Here is an 18,009-nt window from a genome sequence, read left to right on the forward strand (position 1 = left end):
AGTAGGCCATTCAGCCCATCCAGTCTGCATCGGCCCTTGGAAAGAGCACCCTACCTAAGCCCATGCCTCCTTCCCATCCCTGTACCCCAGCAACCCCATCTAACCTTTGGACACTAAGGCTGGGATTCTCCGACCCCACGGCGGGTCGGAGAATCCCCGGGGGCGGCGCGAGAAACACGGCGCGCTGCCCTGACGCCGGCTCGCCGATTCTCCGCTGCCGATTTTCGGGCGCCCGCGGGATCGCCGCCGCGCCGGTCGGCATCCCGCCGATTCTCCGGGCCTCGACGGGTCGAGTGCCCGCCAAGTTTGGCCAAGTCCACCCGGCATGGGTTACTCAGGTCCCACGCAGCGGGACCTGGAAGGTAAGTCTGCCGTGGCTGCCCTGGAGGGGGGGGGGCCTCGATGGTGGCCTGGGGCCTACCGATCGGCGGGCGGGCTGGTTCCGTGGGGGCCTATGTTCCTCCGCGCCAGGCACCCGTTGGGCTCCGCCATATTGCCCGGGGGCTGGTGCAGAGATGGGAACCCACACGCATGCGCAGAATCACGCCAGCCGTGGCGCGCATGCTCGAACCTGCGCCGGTCGTGCCGCGCCGGCTGGAGCTCCGGGGACCACTCCGGCGCCTACCTAGCCCCTTAGAAAGGGGAGCACACCGGAGAATTGAGGACCATTGACGCCGGAGTGGTTCACGCCGAAGTCAGAACTTGGCCGCGGGATTGGAGAATCCCAACCTCAGGGGCCATTTAGCACAGCCAATCCACATAACCTGTACACCTTTGGATTGAGGAATGGAAACCAGAGCACCCGGAGGAAGCCCACGCAGACTCGGGGAGAAAGTGCAAACTCCACACAGTCAAAGAACAAAGAACAAAGAAATGTACAGCACAGGAACAGGCCCTTCGGCCCTCCAAGCCCGTGCCGACCATGCTGCCCGACTAAACTACAATCTTCTACACTTCCTGGGTCTGTATCCCTCTATTCCCATCCTATTCATGTATTTGTCAAGATGCCCCTTAAATGTCACTATCGTCCCTGCTTCCACCACCTCCTCCGGTAGCGAGTTCCAGGCACCCACTACCCTCTGCGTAAAAAACCTGCCTCGTACATCTCCTCTAAACCTTGCCCCTCGCACCTTAAACCTATGCCCCCTAGTAATTGACCCCTCTACCCCGGGGAAAAGCCTCTGACTATCCACTCTGTCTATGCCCCTCATAATTTTGTAGACCTCTATCAGGTCGCCCCTCAACCTCCGTCGTTCCAGTGAGAACAAACCGAGTTTATTCAACCGCTCCTCATAGCTAATGCCCTCCATACCAGGCAACATTCTGGTAAATCTCTTCTGCACCCTCTCTAAAGCCTCCACATCCTTCTGGTAGTGTGGCGACCAGAATTGAACACTATACTCCAAGTGTGGCCTAACTAAGGTTCTATACAGTCACCCGAGGCCGGGAATTGAACCTGGGACCCTGGAGCTGTGAGGCAGGATTGCTAACCACTGTGCCACCATGCCGCCCCTGCCACTGACCTCAGTGCCCGCCCATGGCACCCAGGAGTCTCTCGAAAGGAGAAATGGACGAAAATCATGCAGGCGCTGCATCTGAATTGCAGCAGATTCACCCCGGCCAGTGCCAATTCAGAAATATTACCCCGGTATATCTTTCCCCAAGAAAAGCAGCATGAGCTAATCGACCTTTCTGCTCAAAATTCCTATCTCATTCTGGGGAATATTTACTGCCCAAACAAACACTAAGCCTTGAGCAATATTAATGGCAAAATAAGCAACAAACTGCCCTCTTGTGGAAAGTGTAGCATTCCCCAATATTAGCATATATATTGGCTGCTTTAAAAATACTTCAATCTACCCCGTTTCATCTTAATTATCTCTGTTCCTGAAAAGACTGACTCTTGTTGGAGCATGGGTCCAGTAGCTTCTGGTAAATCATTCATCTTACCACTCTTCACCATGTGTGAAGAAGCCAAGAAGCCCTTTCAATTCTTACTCATGTGTGCTATTCCTTGTAAAAGTATCCTGCTCCCTTCTCTCACTACACTTCTATACTTATATAGTGGGGCCAGTTTAACTCACTTGGCTAGACAGCTGGTTCATGATGCAGCGCAGGTTCAATTCCTGTGCGGGCTGAGGTTATTCATGAAGACCCCACCTCCTCACCTGAGGTGTGGTGATCCTCAGGTTAAATCACCATCAGTCAGCTCTCCCCCTCAAAGGGGAAAGCAGCCTATAGTCATCTGGGACTGTGGCAACTTTACCTTACATACATAGTCAAATATTCTCAGTCTGTTATGTTATCAGACATAACAGTTAAATTACTTCAATCAAATATTAAAATTTGCTGAAGAATAGACTGAGGGAAGTTCCAGAGATCTGAGATTCTGGTGAAAAGGGGACAGGCTGGCTCACTGGCTAGACTGTGCTTCTAAACGACACCAACAGTGTGGGTTCGAGCTCGGTACTGGCTGTGATAGTTCATAGAGAGCTGTCTCCTTGCCTAACCCTGTGCTTGATGTGAAGTGGTGCCCCTCAAACTATGTAACCTTGCGGCTCTCTCTAATGGGGAGAGTTGCCTCTGTGGACCAATTACCCAGAAGTCTTGAATTTAGACAATGCAGATATAAGTCAGCAGAGGTTTATGCAGATTAGGGAGTGTCTGGAAGAGGAAAAGGAGGTGAGCAGTGATAAAAGTAAAGAGAAGAAAGTTGCTAGGAAGAGAGACTGGAGCCTGTAGGCATGAGAGAGGGATTGTCCATCAGCTAACAGGATTAGTTTGTTATACCCTGGTGAGGAACGCTTGAGGAGGTAAACTGAGAAGATATAGCAGCAATAAAATAGACTTGAATGGACTTTGTCTTCGTTGGTTGTAAGAGACTTTAAAGGGAAATTACATTTTTAAAAAAATAATCTTTATTGTCACAAGTAGGCTTATATTAACACTGCAATGGAGTTACTGTGAAAAACACTCCAGCGCCTGTTCGGGTACAAAGAGGGAGAATTCAGAATGTCCAAATTACCTAGCAAGCACATCTTTCGGGACTTGTGGGAGGAAACTGGAGCACCTGGAGGAAACCCACGCAGACACAGGGAGGACGTGCAGACTCCGCACAGACAGTGTCCTAAGCTGGGAATCGAACCTGGGATCCATAGCTGTGAAGCTACAGTGCTAACCACTGTGCTACCGTGCTGCCCAAGCGGCTGCCAACCTCTTTGATCTTCTTCTCAGGCAGTCGCTCGGGGTCGAAGATGATTTGCTTCCACACTAAAAATAAGTTGTCACAGGAGGGGCAGACGGTGGTTGGAGGAGCGGGTGGGTGGGGTGGGTGGGTGGGGTGCCCGGGTGGGTGGGGTGCCGGGTTGTTATGTGCTCCTTTCGCTCCCGACAGTTGGCTTCAGCTTGCTTTCTCAAGGTGGTCAGCTCTTCCCAGATCCTTTGCCTCCACTTTGGATGGTCCTGGGCCAGGGATTCGCAGGTGTGGGTGGGGATGTTACGCTTGTTCAAGGAGGTTTTCAGGATGTCCTTGACGCATTTCTCCAGCCCTCCCGGGGCTCACTTTCTGTGTTAATGCCCAAGTAGAGTGCTTGCTTCAGGACTTTCGGGTCAGACCTGCGGGTAATGTGGTCCGCCCAGCAGAGTGTGGTCAATGCTTTGGTTCCGTGGATTTTAGCCTGACTGGGTACACCAACGATATTGCATCTATCCCACCAATGAATTTGCAGGATCTTGCGGAGTCAGCACTGTGGTACTTCTCCAGGGTTTTGAGTTGCCTGCTGTACATAGTCCACGTCCCTGAGTTATATAGGAGGGCGGGTATTACTGCTGCTCTGTGGACCATCAGCTTGGTGCTGGGTCTGAGATCCTGGTCTTCGAACGCCCTCTTCCTCAAGTGATCGGAGGCTGCGCTGGCCCACTGCGAGCCTCGATATGAAGCAACATAAGACAAAGGAGCGGGAGTTGGTCATTCGACCCTCTAAGTCTGCTCCATCACTCAATAAGATCATGGCTGATCCTTTACCTCAACTCCACTTTCCAATCCAATCTCCAAATCCCCCAATGACCTCAGTCCCCGAACCTCTATCATTCTTGAATATACTCAACCGACTGAACACCCACAGCCCTCTGCATCAGAGAATTCCGAAAGAGTCACAACCGCTTGAGTGAAGAAATGTATCCTCATCTCTGCCCTAAATGGTCGACCCCTTATTCTGAGATTGTGACCCCTGCATTCTAGATTTCTCAGCCTGGTAAACAAGTTTCTCCAGTATGTAGACCATAAAGCCCTTTAAAGAATTGTATGTTTTGACGAGACCACCTATCATTCCTCTAAACCCCAGAGACTAAACCCAGTTTATTCACAGGGCAATCCTCCCATCCCAGGAGTAAGTTTGTTAAACCTCTGTTGCACTGCCTCTTAGTCAAGTATATCTTTCTTTATATAAGGAGATCAATAAGGAACCAAACACACAGATCTCCCCAGTTTAATGAAACAATTTATGATTCGCATTCATACACAGCCTACCATTCCAAAATACTTCACATACAATGGCTTACTCTAAAGTGAAGTCGCTGTTGTCACGTAAGCGCATATGGCAGCCATTTTAAAAGTAGCACGACATCTCAGCAGTGACAAGCCATTGGTCAGGTTTCCAGTTAGCTGCTTGAGGAAAAGATATTAGCCAAACACTGGAAGAACTCCTTCTTCTTAGCACAGTTCTGTGGGATGTGTAACACTCGGCTGACCCACTGGAACAGGCAGACAGGGCTCCAGTATAATGCTGAACCCAAGGAGTGCCAATTCCACCAATACAGGCATTACTGCTTCTCTGAAATATATCCAGCATCAAGTGCAAGTGACAACTAATAACAGGACCAGCGTAAACATCCATTGTATTTAAATGAGACAGCACGGCATTGGCAGTGTCGCGCACCCCTCTTTTCCAACTCGTGCCTGCTGGAAAAACGCCCAAAAGCGAACAGGAAGAAGAGGAAAATTTGGGCTTGTGTCTCCACTGTCATTTCATTCTAGCATTCGGCCTGTCGCCAGGGGCTGAGCAGAGGCCCTGCACAGACTCGCTTGTTCTCACTTGTGTTCGTGCGACATATTTCGAGGGTTGATAGGTTTGATGAGCTGGCACGCCATCTGTTTGTGGAATATGCTCCACTTAATACTGTTTGTTTGCTTCAGCACACATGGAACAAGTATTCCAGCCGGTCAATGATGGCTCGGGCAGTTAGCCCGATGGGTGGCTTAGCCACAGGTCAGGGAGATCCAAGGTTTGACGTATGCTGAAAACAATGCTCCCGGTTAGAAAGGCAGTAGGAATTTGCCTCAGTGCCTCTCCGTTGGGGAAGCTCATGTGTGTTGTGAAAATGTCTAATTTCATGATTCATTGGTTTTTGGAATAGAATCGTTAGTTCGGGTGAAATTAAGTTTGTAAAATCATTGAAATTCTTCAATTCAGCAGTTGCCAGAGCACCCAAGATTTTTAAGTGTCAAAGGTCCTCCCATGTGTACTTACAAGGTCAGAGTTAGAAGGGTGGGAGCCATAAAACAGCAGTTGAGCCCATTGACCTAGGGAACTGAAGGGAGTAAATCTGAGGAGAACAGACCAGCATTCATTAGAGTAGCAAGTTATTCTTGCCATTCCACAGATCCTAGATCTGAAAAGCAAGGGGGTCTAAAAGTATCCATATACTTTTCAGATCAAAAGATAAATTTGGCAATCTAAGTTAAGTAACTAAAATTGCTAGCTGGGACATCCTAGGTGTGCCACATTGCCGTGGGAATAGGTTTCATGGAGGCAGCCTTTTGCTTTGGGTGTATGCTTTCTCACAGAAATGGTTTGTCAGCTTGGGAGAAGGCAGTCCTGTTTCTGCCAGCAGCCAGAACAAGAAGCAGAGTGGCCATGTCCCTGGGTTGGAGTCATGAAGCAGTAATTGCGAGGGGGGCGGAATGAAAAATCCAAATACATGATGAATTAAAATTGTTAGATCTGCTTGATAAAGCAATGGAAGAGAGTGACAGTGGAATTCCCACAGGGACGGTGGGGTCTGGAAGCCCTAGTGCCAGACTGGGAAAATCAAAGTTAATTCCTGAGAGCTGTGGCATACCTTTGTTTGGTCTCCAGAGAATTGAAGGAACCGTCAAGGTCCTAGAAGGTATAGGGAAACTCTTGGGTAGAAATAAAAATAGAGTAGCGAGTCACCCATTGATATTTTCAGGCTTAAAAATAAGGGTTTAAGAAATACAGTGTTAAGTTAATAGTACTTGCCTTGTTTAATTCTTGTATACTAAACGTTTCTTTGTTTAAAACGTAAAATCCTGTGGCATAGTTCTTTCAGGTAATAACTGGGAGTTTGAATTTTTTTTTAAAGTTAAAGATCTCCCTTTATCATAAAATTGTGCATGTCAGTTAATGGCAGGACTGAGTTCAACTATAATACAGCTGTCCAACCACTTGCAAGTAGCTCCTTGTTGATTTCCCATGTTCCTTTCCTCTAGTAGGCTCAGGCCTGTGCCATGCTGTTGCTCCTCTTATGCCAGAGTAGCTCTCTGGTCCTGAGCCCACCCTTCAATTGTCAGTTGAGGAATGAAGGCTGGGCCACTCTGCACAGCTGCTCCCGCTCTGCCAGTGTTGCTTCACTGGAGGTGCAGGTGAAACCCTCGCTACATCTATAAAACAGGGCTGCACCTCTGGGCGAAGTGACACTGGCAAGACTCAAGCAGCAGTCCAGGGATTCCCAGCTTAAAGTGCCGGGAAGGCATCTTCAGGAACTTTGAGAATTCCTGTTGCGCTTCAAGCCCAATTTCTGTGGCAAGTCTGATGGAATTCCACTGCACAAAAACGTTGATTGTTCAGTAAAGATAATCTTTATTATTGTCACAAGTAGGCTTACATTAACGCTGCAATGAAGTTACTGTGAAAATCCCCTAGTCGCCACATTCCGGCGCCTGTTCGGGTCACAGAGGGAGAATTCCGAATGTCCAATTCACCTAATAAGCACGTCTTTCGGGGCCTGTGGGAGGAAACCGGAGCACCCGGAGGAAACCCACGCAGACACGGGGAGAACATGCAGACTCCGCACAGACAGTCACCCAAGCGGGAATCGAACCCGGGACCCAGGCGCTGTGAAGCAACAGTGCTAACCACTGTGCTACCGTGCAGCCCATATACCCAGGATGCACCACTCCTCAGTCTGAGTGTAACAAATACCCTTTTCAAACAAAAAACTGCTGTTCAAAACGACCCACACTAATGGGGCCGGCGTCTCCCTTTCTGCGACTAAGTGTGGACGCCAACGGGGAATCCGTGGATTTCTACGCCAGGATAATCTGTGCCGCACCTGCGCTGATTCTGCTACAGGTGAGGGGCGTGCACCGGCACCGCGCAGAACACCATCGATTCCCCTGAAAAACGGTGTGGGATTCGCCGGGTCCATGATGGACACTTGCATGGCTGACAAGCTGCAGACGCACATAAACTATACACCCCCCCACACACACTGATCGGGGCCGAAAAGATGGGACAGGTTGCGCTGGAGCACCCATACAGCTGATGGGCCGGCTGGGGCCAGAGGACACCCAGGGGGTGCCCCGTGGGGGTCACCTATACGACACAGGGCACCAGATTTACAGCCGGATATCAGCGATGTGCGCAGCCGCATGGCTGACCTGCCGGCTGCGGTAATGGTGTTGCGTACCCGTCCACCCCGACCCCTCCTGGCCACCACCCCACTACTCCCCACAGCCCTGGCAGAAGCCTCCTGGCCAGCGGCACGACAGTCGGCAAAGTATGGCGGTGCTGGACATTGTCCGTATGCCCTCTCTCTCTCCCAGCAGCCACCACGCCAGGTTCACGGGGCAGGATTCTCCGACCCCGCCCACCAGGCTGGAGAATCTGCGGGGGGCCACGCGGATCGCGCCAGGCCGCCCCAAAGCCATTCTGCTGCCCGTGAAAAAACGGGCGGGCGCGCATGGCGCCGGGTCGCACGGAGAATCGCCGCAAGCGGCCTTGGCGGCGATCCTCCGGTGGCGCCGCGGTTCTCCAGCCCTGATGGGCCGAGCAGCCGTCCGACAAAATCCGAGTCCCACCGGCGCCGTTCTAACATGCTCGGGGCTGAAGGGTCCGGGGGCGTCCTGTGGGAGTGGAGGGGGGGTCCAACCCCAGGGAGGCCCTCCGTAGTGGCCTGGCCCACGATCGGGGCCCACCGATCGCCGGGCCGGCCTCTCTGGCTGCGGACCTCTTTTCCACCGCATCGGCTCCTGGATCCCTGCGCCATTTGGCGCCGGGGCACGAGCGGGAATGACGGGCAGTGCGTATGCGCTAGTTGGCGCCGGCCCAACTGAGCATGTGCGGACCCCGCGGCGCCGAGCGACGCCGGGACCGGCAGCTTGAGCAGCGTGGGCCGCTCCAGTGCTGGCCCCCCCCAGGACCCGGGAATCGGCTCTCGAAACCGGCGCCGGTGTATAGCACTCCCGTCTTTGCGCCGGCACTCTGGCGCCGGACCAGAGAATCGCGGCCATGATGTTCGAGAGCACACGTGGACTGTGCCGTCAGGAACTCAGCCCATCGGAGGCCGAGAATTGCGGGTGGGCCCACTAATGATATTCAAACGGTGACTAAATTACACGCAGCAAGCGTCGCATTGATGCCGTTTTCGAGGTGACGGAGCATTGCAATTTGGCGTCAAACCAGTGCCTGCCACGATTTTTGCATCGGACGTTATACACCGCCCGATCGCACACCCCGATTTCGGCATCGGCTAACGGAGGATCCTTCCCATGGTTTTCACTGAGTTAAGTCGAGCACTTCGAAATGGGCCGCCTGTGGTGGGGTTTATTTACCTTGGTGGTTGTTTGTAGTGATAGCTGACACTTCCTATTAAATCTGCTAGGTGAGGTGTAAAATGTTAATTATATATTAATTGTGTTTAATTGTGGGCAGGTGGTGGACATTAACTGGGATTTCCCTTGAGCACATATAAAGCTGCTCATTGCACAATCCGGGGAGGCAAAGGTGAGGACATTTTAGAGACAAGTCTAACAGTTCGGGATGGGGAAGAGCAACTTGTGTAACACTGGGAATTACGGCTTTGGGATCCGGGAACACATTGATCGGGGCATCAAGTATGATCCTAGCATTGGAAATTAATGTCCGGATTTCTACGTGGTCATGGAACGGCCTGGTTTCAACACCTCTGCTAAAAAGGCGAAGAAGCGGGCGCACTGGGCCCAAGGAGGATTCAGTGAGAGGGTTCCAGCAGAAATGTGATGGTCTCCTCCTGCCTGGGAAATTATTTGAAGAGCATGGGAAACGTTCAATAAAAGCCAATGTGTCACAGGAAAAAATAAATAAAGCAACAGCAGTGACTGGTTAGCTGAGTTGGTTAGAGTGTGATGCTAATAATGCCAGAGTCATGGATTCAATCCCTGCACTAGCCAACCTGCTTGTTCTGGGAAATAAAAACGTGCCACCCCAGGTTAGCGGCCTCATTTCCTACAATATAACAATGACTACACTTTAAAAATGATTAATTAGCTTCAAAGTGCTAAGGTCCTGAAAGAAGGGCAAGGTAGCACAGTAGTTAGCACTGCTACCTCACAGCGCCAGGGACCTGGGTTCGATTCCGGCCTCGGGTCACTGTCTGTGCGGAGTCTGCATGTTCTCCCCCTGTCTGTGTGGGTTTCCCCCCGGGTGCTCTGGTGTCCTCCCACAATCCAAAGATGCACAGGTTCGGCGGATTGGCCGTGATCAATTGCTCCTTCGGTTGGGGTTGCAGGAATACGGTGGGTGATCGGGCCTAGATAAGGTGGTCTTTCAAAGGGTGGGTGCAGACTCAATGGGCCGAATGGCCTACTTCTGCACTGTAGGGATTCTATGAACTAATCTATATATCAACGAGCCTTCAGCTGAGTGGCTAGTCTCGGGCTTCTGAGTCACTAAGTTCACGTTTCGAACCCCACTCCTAACAGAAACACAAATCTGTGGACAGGGACAGAGTTAACGGGGTGGATTTTCATCCGAGAGGCGAGGAGCAGAATCGGGAAATTTCCCGATTCCGCCTGCCTCGGGAGGAAGTGCCTGCAAAGTCAGGACTTTCATTGCAAGGGGTGGGTGAATGCTAGAGGCAAGCCTGCCGTTCTCGCAAAGGATTGAAGGCCTCACGGCACGGAGGGTTTGATCCCGGCTCTGGGTCACTGTCCGTGTGGAGTTTGCACATTCTCCCTGTGTCTGCGTGGGTCTCACCCCCACAACCTAAAGATGTGCAGGGTAGGGGGAGTTGCCACGCTAAATCGCCCCCGAATTGGAAAAAAAAGTAATTCGGTACTCTTAATTTATTTAAAAAACGAAATTAAATGGGACTATAATCAATTGTATTTCAAAGTTTGCATTGCAAAGTAGAATGGTGACTTTTAACTGCCTACCAGAACTGAAGCAGTTTCTATGGGAAACCCTCAAGGAATTCCAGGGTTTGTCAGTTAACTTAGTTACTTAATGTTATATTCCAGAAGTATTGGATTATTAAAATGTATTCTTTCTGGGATGTGACCATCGATGGCATGGCCAGCATTAGTAGCTCATCCCTAATTGCCCTTCAACTGAACATAAGAACTAGGAGCAGGAGTAGGCCGTTCTGCCCCTCGATCCTGCTCTGTCATTTAATACGATCATGGATGACCTCCTCTCGGCCTCAACTCCACTGTCCTGCTCGTTCTCCATAACCCTTCAACCCATTACCAATTAAAAATCTGTCTACCTCCTCCTGAAATTTACTCAATGTCCCAGCATCCACCGTACTCTGGGGTAGTGAATTCCACAGATTCCCGACCCTCTGAGGGAAGTAATTTCTCCTAATCTCTGTTTTCAATCTGCCGCCCCTTATCCTAACACTATGACCTCTCTCGTTCCAAATGGCCTCACAAGAGGAAGCATCCGCTCCACGAATACTTTATCCATACCTTTTATCATCTCATATACCTCAATAAAGATCTCCCCTCATTCTTCTAAACTCGAGAGAGTCTAGGCCTAAACTGCTCAATCTCTCCTCATAAGACAAACCCCTCGGGCAGGATTCTCCCTTCTGGGGACTAAGTCCCCACGCCAGCAGGGAAACCGGCAGCAACGACTCCGGTGCCAACAGCCCCTGAAAGAGAGGAATTCTGCCAATTTCCGGGGGCTAGGTGGACGCCGGAGGGGTTGGCGGCGCTCCAGGTGCGCCGAAGGGCCGGCGCGAGTTCACACAAGTGCGGAACGGCCGGCGTTATCTCACGCATGCGCAGACCGGCCCCGCGACCCCCGAGGACCGGCCCCGCGACCCCCGAGGACCGGCCCCGCGACCCCCGAGGACCGGCCCCGCATACTCACCTGCCAGGCCCCGCCTTAAGTGAGGTGAGTAATTCACGATGGTGGGACTGGCCAAAACTGGACGGCTGCTCGGCCCATCGGGGCCCAGACCGGCGTGGCGGGAAACCCGCCGCCGCCCAAAAAATGGCGCCGGCGAATAGGGCAGCTGGCGGTGGGGCGGGATTCTCATCTCCCCCAGCGGGGTGGGGGTCTGAGAATTCCGGCCCTCATCTCAGGAATCAATCTAGTGAACCTCCTCTGAACTGCCTCTAATGCAACTACATCCCGCTTCAAATAAGGCGACCGAAGCTGCTCTCATGTGCGGTCTCACCAATGCCTTGTACAGTTGCAGCAACACTTCCCTACTTCCATACTCGATTCCTTTAGCTATAAAGGCCAAAATTCCATTCGCCTTCCTTATTGCTTGCTGTACCGGCATGCTAGCATCCTGCGACTGAGTAGCTGTCTGGGCCATTTCAGAGGGAGGAAGTGAGTCAACCACATTGCAAGTGAGCCTGACTGGGTAAGGGTGGCAGATTGACCTCAATGCAGCGAACCACATGGGTCTTTGCAACAATTGATGATCTTTTCAAGGTCACTGAGACTAGCTTCAGAACTCCAGATTTTTAGGGATTGAATTGAAATTCAACCATTTGAACGCATGTCCCCTGAGCATTAGCCTGGGCCGCTGAATCACTGGCGCACTGAATTTAGCACTAACGCCACCCTCTCCCCCTGCCACACTCAGCTCAGCTGTGAAGTGTGAGCGGGTTGACTGGAGAAAGGGGAGGTTTTGAAATGCCAGTCAATGATGGGCTGCATTAATTACTGGCCATTTCACACTTCAGCAGAGAGAGGCGCATTTGCTGTTAAACAACTTCCCTTTTCTATTAAAAACCAATGGAATGAATCAGGTTGAAGAATAACTGAGAATAGAACAGTTTCAGATGAGCGATTAACAGAGACAGGTTAATAAAGCATGCAGCAGCTTGGCCTTTATTGAGAGGGGCATAGCGTACAAGAGCAAAGAAGTTGTGTTAAACTTTTATAAACCACTTGTTTGGCCGCAGTTGGAGTATTGCATCCAGTTCTGGGAATTGCCCTTTGGGAAGGATGGGAAGGCATTAGAGAGGGTGCAGGAAAGATTCAGCAGATGTGGGTCCTGGAATGAGAAACTTCAGCTATGTTGGTAGATTGAGGCTGTTCGGACTGTGCTCCTTGGAGAAGAGAAGGTTGAGAGGAGATTTGGGTCGAGGTATCCAGCATCACGAGGGGTCTGGACAGAGCCGATAGGGAGAGACTGATCCTGTTGGTGGAAGGATTCAAACGAGAGGGCACCGAAGAAGCAAATGGAGACATTTTTCAGTCAGAGAGTGGTTAGGATCTGGAATGCTCTGCCTGGGAGTGTGGCGGAGGCCAGGTCCATCGGGGCTTTCTAGACGGAATTGGATTTTTACCTGGAAAGGAAGAATGTGCAAGTTTACGGGCAGCCGGTGGAGGAATGGCACTGGGTTAATCACTCATTTGGAGAGCTGGCACTGACACAATGGACAGAATGGCCTCCTTGGGTGCTGCAATCATTCTGTGATCTGGGAGCCGGCACCTCACTCACAATGCTGTCTTGGAGAAGTGGAATGGAGCAGAAAGCTCGACCAGCACATCGTCCTCAGCGCTCGTACAGGGTCTGAACAATTGTTGATTCGTCCACGCGCAGTTCTTCAGCACGAGGACTGCAGGCAAGCTGGTCCCAGGACTCAGGCCATGATGTTTCCTAACTGATGTGCCGTCAGGTACCAAACCGTCTCTGCCTTCTTGTCAAGGTCTGACTTCCATTCTGCGCCTCCCCAAATTTTCTTTGCGCGCAATCTCAGGAAACAGAGGCACAAACCTGCATCCTTACCACTTTGTGCCCCAGTCTAAATCAAGCAGTGTTACTGCTCTCTTCTAGAACTATGTAACTTCAAAGAATATTGCATTTTGATAGCACCATTCACAGCCTCAGGACATCCCAAAGCACTTTACAGCCAATGAAAAATGTTTGAAGCATAGTCACTCATTGTGCAGGAAACACGGCAGCCATTTTGTGCACAGCAAGCTCCCACACACAGCAATGTGATAATGACCAGATCGTCTGCTTCAGCAGACAATGGTGTCAGACCTCCCGAGATTTAATCGGAGGGGAATTTCGCTCATCCAGTACTGGGTGCTGGAAAAGCAAAAAAAGGAAATCGGTGAGAGTGGAAGCATTGATTGAGTCGGAGGTAGAGCTGGGCCCTCGACAAGGGTGCAAGTGGAAACCCATGTGGTGTTTTTACAATTGTGCCTCCGAGGGGCAGCATGCGGATGCCCATGCAAAAATGAGGTGGGGGTGTGGTGGGGCAAGAGTTTGAGCCTCAATCCACCCGGTCCACAATACAATTCAATGCTGAAAGGCGGCTCAGTGTTACCCGGGGGGGGGGGGGGGGGGGGATGTTACGTTACGCACCCACACTCCCCGAGGTTGCCAGTGAGATACTATGGGAGGCGGCCTGGGGCCTTTCAACAGCTGCGGGATGTAAACCAGCAGTCAGTCTGCCACACGGTGGTGAGAAAAACCATGGGCGCGATTCTCCCAGCCCCACGCCAGGCCGGAGAATCGCCACACCGCCCCGACGCCGGCGTGCGATTCCCTGAGGTGCGGCGAATCGGCGCCACCTGCGCCGTCTATCGTATTTCTCCAGTCGATATTCTGCTCTTAGCGCCCGCCCTGCCCCCTCCCCCGCTTTCTCTTGAAGGAGGCGAGTGGGATTTGTCGCTGTTGGCACTTCCGGCCCACCAACGACAACAACTTACATGGGCAGCTTTAACGCGATAAAATGTCCCAAGAAGCTTCGCTGGAGCGCCACAAAATGAAGTACGACACCGAGCCCAGTCGGGAAGCGTTAGCCCAGGTGACCAAATGCTTGAGCAAATAGGTAGGCCTCACAAAGGAGAATGTGAGGCGGAGAGGGGTCGGGAGAGAATTCCGGAACCGAGGATCAGGCCAACAGGATGAAGGCACCAATGGTGGAGCGAGTAAAATCGGAGATGCATAAGAGTGCCAGAATTGGAGGAGCGCAGATATTTTGGAGGGTTATGAAGCTAACATCTCCACATTAACTCATACCCACTGTGTGTTGGCAACTGTGTCGAAGTCAGTGGCTGCGTAACTGAGCTCAGTTCTTTCAGGGGTTGGTACGGCCACACACACACTCTCTTGCTCTCTAGTCGGGGCTCCTCTGGGTTGCAAACAAGAGTCAGCCTTTGTTCTTTCCCTCTCGCAGCTCCACCCAACTGGTGCCCAACTCTTAAGAAACAAAACAAGGGACACTTTGAATGTGGGACTGGAGAGCCGGGGTGAGGGGAGGCAGCTAGTGACTATAAGAGCAGAGGTGGTTTTGGGCGGGGGAGGACTGGTGACTTTACCTCCCCCTGGTGGCCAGCAGCCTCAGTGTGCGTGCTCACCAAAAAGAGATAAAGCAAAAGATGACTGTCAGCTTCGATCTCCCAGCGACTGCCCTAGAAATAAGGGACATATGGGATGCAGGACAAACAGTCAAAATCATCGGCAATCGTATCAAATACATCCCGTTGCTCATCCAGAGCTCCATCAACCTCAAAAGGCATGTCCCAACTACCAGCTGCTTGAGTCAAGACAACTTAAGAAATCCGTAACCCTGGCCTATGGACAGGAAAATCCAGCCACGCTTCCCTGCCCCTGATCAATTCTCAGTGACCTCTGGTTCAAAGCGCACCTTTGGAGTCGCCGAGTCTCGGGCTAGGATGGAATTCAGCTGCGATGACTTCCATAGTTAAATAGCCTGCACCTGCCAATCACCGTCTAGGTGGCAAATGGCCACTTGGGCGAGATGCCAGAGGGTCCTCGGAGGGATGAAACAGTCATCCACCCAACTCAGCACCTTCAGGAGGGAAAGCTGTGGAGGTTGGAATTACCTCTGGTGTTGTTACGAATAAGCAAGACAGGGGCCGGGATTCACCCTCAACCGGCTGGCGGGGCGTACCGGCGCCAAAGAGCGGCGTGAACCACTCCGGCGTTGGGCCGCCCGCAAGTTGCCAGATCGGTGGGCCCCGATCGCGGGCCAGGCCACTGTGCCCCCCCCCCCCGCCCCCGAGGACACCACAGGCCGCCCTCAGAGCCAGGTCCTGCCGGTAAGGACCTTGTGTATTTCACGCCGGCGGGACTGGCCGAAAATGGGCGGCCACTCGGCCCATCGGGGCCCAGAGAATCGCCAAGGGGGCCACTGCCAATGGCCCCCGACTGGCGCGATGTGATCCCCGCTCCCGCCAAAAAGCCGGCGCCGGAGAATTCGGCAGCTGGTGTCAGAGCGGCGGGGCGGGATTCACGCCGCTGCCTGGCGATTCTCCGACCCAGCGGGGGGTCGGAGGTTGGTGTCTGTCGGGCATGTTGCCTTCAGAAAGGAGGTCCTGTAAACGTTGTTGTCATCTATATTTTTCCCCTTTGGGCGAAGCTATTACACAGCTTATTCATACAGGAAGAAATAGTCTTCTAACCTGCTGTAACCTCCCGATGCTCTACTTCAGTTGAAAATTAAAGTTTACCATAGTTTCTATTGTATCCTTGAACGGTTTTACACAGAAACCTGACTGCTCGGTTAACAGGCAACGCGCTCACCAAACTACAGCCTCTGCCACCTCCATTCAGGACAAGGTTTCTATCATCATAACCTGTTCTCCCACTCCCTCCGTTAAATGATTTTGCTCAGCCCGTTTCCCACTGGCAAGGAGATCCCCTTTATTTTAGGGAACTAACAGAGCATAACTATGTGTAGAATAATAAATGTCTGGTGGCGAGTTGAGAGCTATAATCTGATCTTGTGGGTTCTGCAGAGGTCCATAAATTATTTTCGATTTGGTCTGGACGGCTCGACTCGATTACAGACTTGAATTCTCGAGCTTGCTATGTGGCATCCCATAATAAACCAACTTCAATTATCCATGATAATTCCACATTATAAAAGCACATGTATACTAAAGTCACGTAAAGATATACTCACAGATTTTCCGTGGAATCTGCTGCTAAATGCTGGTCTTTTCCATTGGGAATATTGTGGTCAAAGACTATTGTTTCCGTGTTCGCTAAGCAAAATCCATTCGAACGCATAATTTCTATGGGGTGAAAAAACATTGCTAGTTTGTTTCAGGTAATTGGGAAGTGTATAACTGGCTTCAACCGTGGCAAGGTGAATTTTCATGGTGAGTTCTAAAGATGTAGGGTATGGGTACTTAGCTAAGGCACAGGAGACTCTTTGGAAAGAGTAGTGGTTACCTCATAATGTCCTCCCTCTTCCTGAATTTACTCTCACCTCCCCCTTCTAAGGTGTTGACGTTCCCTGGCTGCCATTCCTCGGGGGTCTGCTTTGACTCAGTGGGTGGCGGTCCCGCCACTGGGTCAGAAGGTCGCAGGTTCAAGTCCCACTCCAGGGACTCGAGTCCATAACCGAGGCCGATGCTCCTGTGTGGTGCTGAGGGAGCGCTGCATGGTCAGAGATACTGGCCAGGAGTTACCAGCCCTGCCAGGGGTGAGCATCGTCGCCCGTCAATGGCGGGACTGGCACACATCGTCGGCTGTCACCTCGCAGGTGAATATTAAAGATCCCACGGCCTGGCGGCACGGGTCCCGGGTTCGATCCCGGCCCCCTGTCCGTGTGTCTGCATGAGTCTCGCCCCCACAACCCCAAGATGTGCAGGGTAGGTGGATTGGCCACGCTAAATTGCCACTTAATTGGGAAAAAAAATAATTGGATACTCTAAATTTAAAAAAAATCCCACGCCACTATTTCAAAGAAGACTCGGGGGTTACACCCTGTGCCCTAGCCAATATTTATCCTTTTGCCAACATCACTGAAAACATTAATCTTTAATGGGCTTTATGGCTGTGCGTAAATCATTGTTCTATATTACATCAGTGATTATTTCATTGGTTGCAACAGTCTTTGGAACATCAGAAGGTTGTGTGAGGTGCTATATAAATACAAGCCTGTCTTTCTTTACCTCGTGTGCAAACCTAGCCAGCAGGTGGAAGCACTTGGGTCAACCATGACCTTGACACAACCCTGCACACATGCACCATTCAGCAGCAACCACTGGATGGCGATCAAGGGCTGGTATTTCCCATTCAGCCAGATGTGTAAAATCACACACACTCCTGCAGGTTGTCATCAGCTTAATTCAGCACAGACGAGAGATTGTCCTGGTACCTTCCCTGCCTTCATGGTTTATCCCCACAATGGGTACTGTGTACACCCACCCAACAAACCAGGAATCACTCGGTCAGTTGAATAGCGCTTCAACAGAATCTCCATCTTCTAACCAGGCTGGTCACTCTGAATTACACAGGCGACCAGCTACTGCAGGGGCACTTCACCCGGCTGTGCGAGGTGGTGCGGTCTACAACTGTTCCACCTGAGGCGCATCAAACCTCTTCCAAGTAGTAAAACCCTTCTGACACTGATTACCTTAAATTGGGGAAGGTTTGAGGAAAGGCCCTTTGAAGGCAGAAAATATGCTCCCACCAACATGGTGTAAAAATGACAGGAGATTTTAGTGGGAAGGGAGGGAGTGGGGGGGAGAGGAGGGCAGCAGGAAAGCACCGTGA

At 51.5% G+C, this 18,009-nt stretch overlaps 1 protein-coding gene across 2 annotated transcripts in view; it reads right to left on the reverse strand.

Annotated features, from left to right (window-relative positions):
• The window catches only part of pxdc1b (PX domain containing 1b), a 191,338-nt gene that overhangs the window by 139,647 nt on the left and 33,682 nt on the right, over positions 1 to 18,009 (reverse strand). For both annotated transcript variants that reach the window (XM_072509994.1, XM_072509995.1), the window contains exon 4: positions 16,409 to 16,520. In XM_072509994.1, coding sequence (XP_072366095.1) covers positions 16,409 to 16,520 — 112 coding nt within the window. The remainder of the gene's footprint in view (positions 1 to 16,408; positions 16,521 to 18,009) is intronic.

Source organism: Scyliorhinus torazame, chromosome 6 (assembly GCF_047496885.1).
Source record: "Scyliorhinus torazame isolate Kashiwa2021f chromosome 6, sScyTor2.1, whole genome shotgun sequence".
In the NCBI taxonomy this organism is placed as follows: Eukaryota; Metazoa; Chordata; class Chondrichthyes; order Carcharhiniformes; family Scyliorhinidae; genus Scyliorhinus; species Scyliorhinus torazame.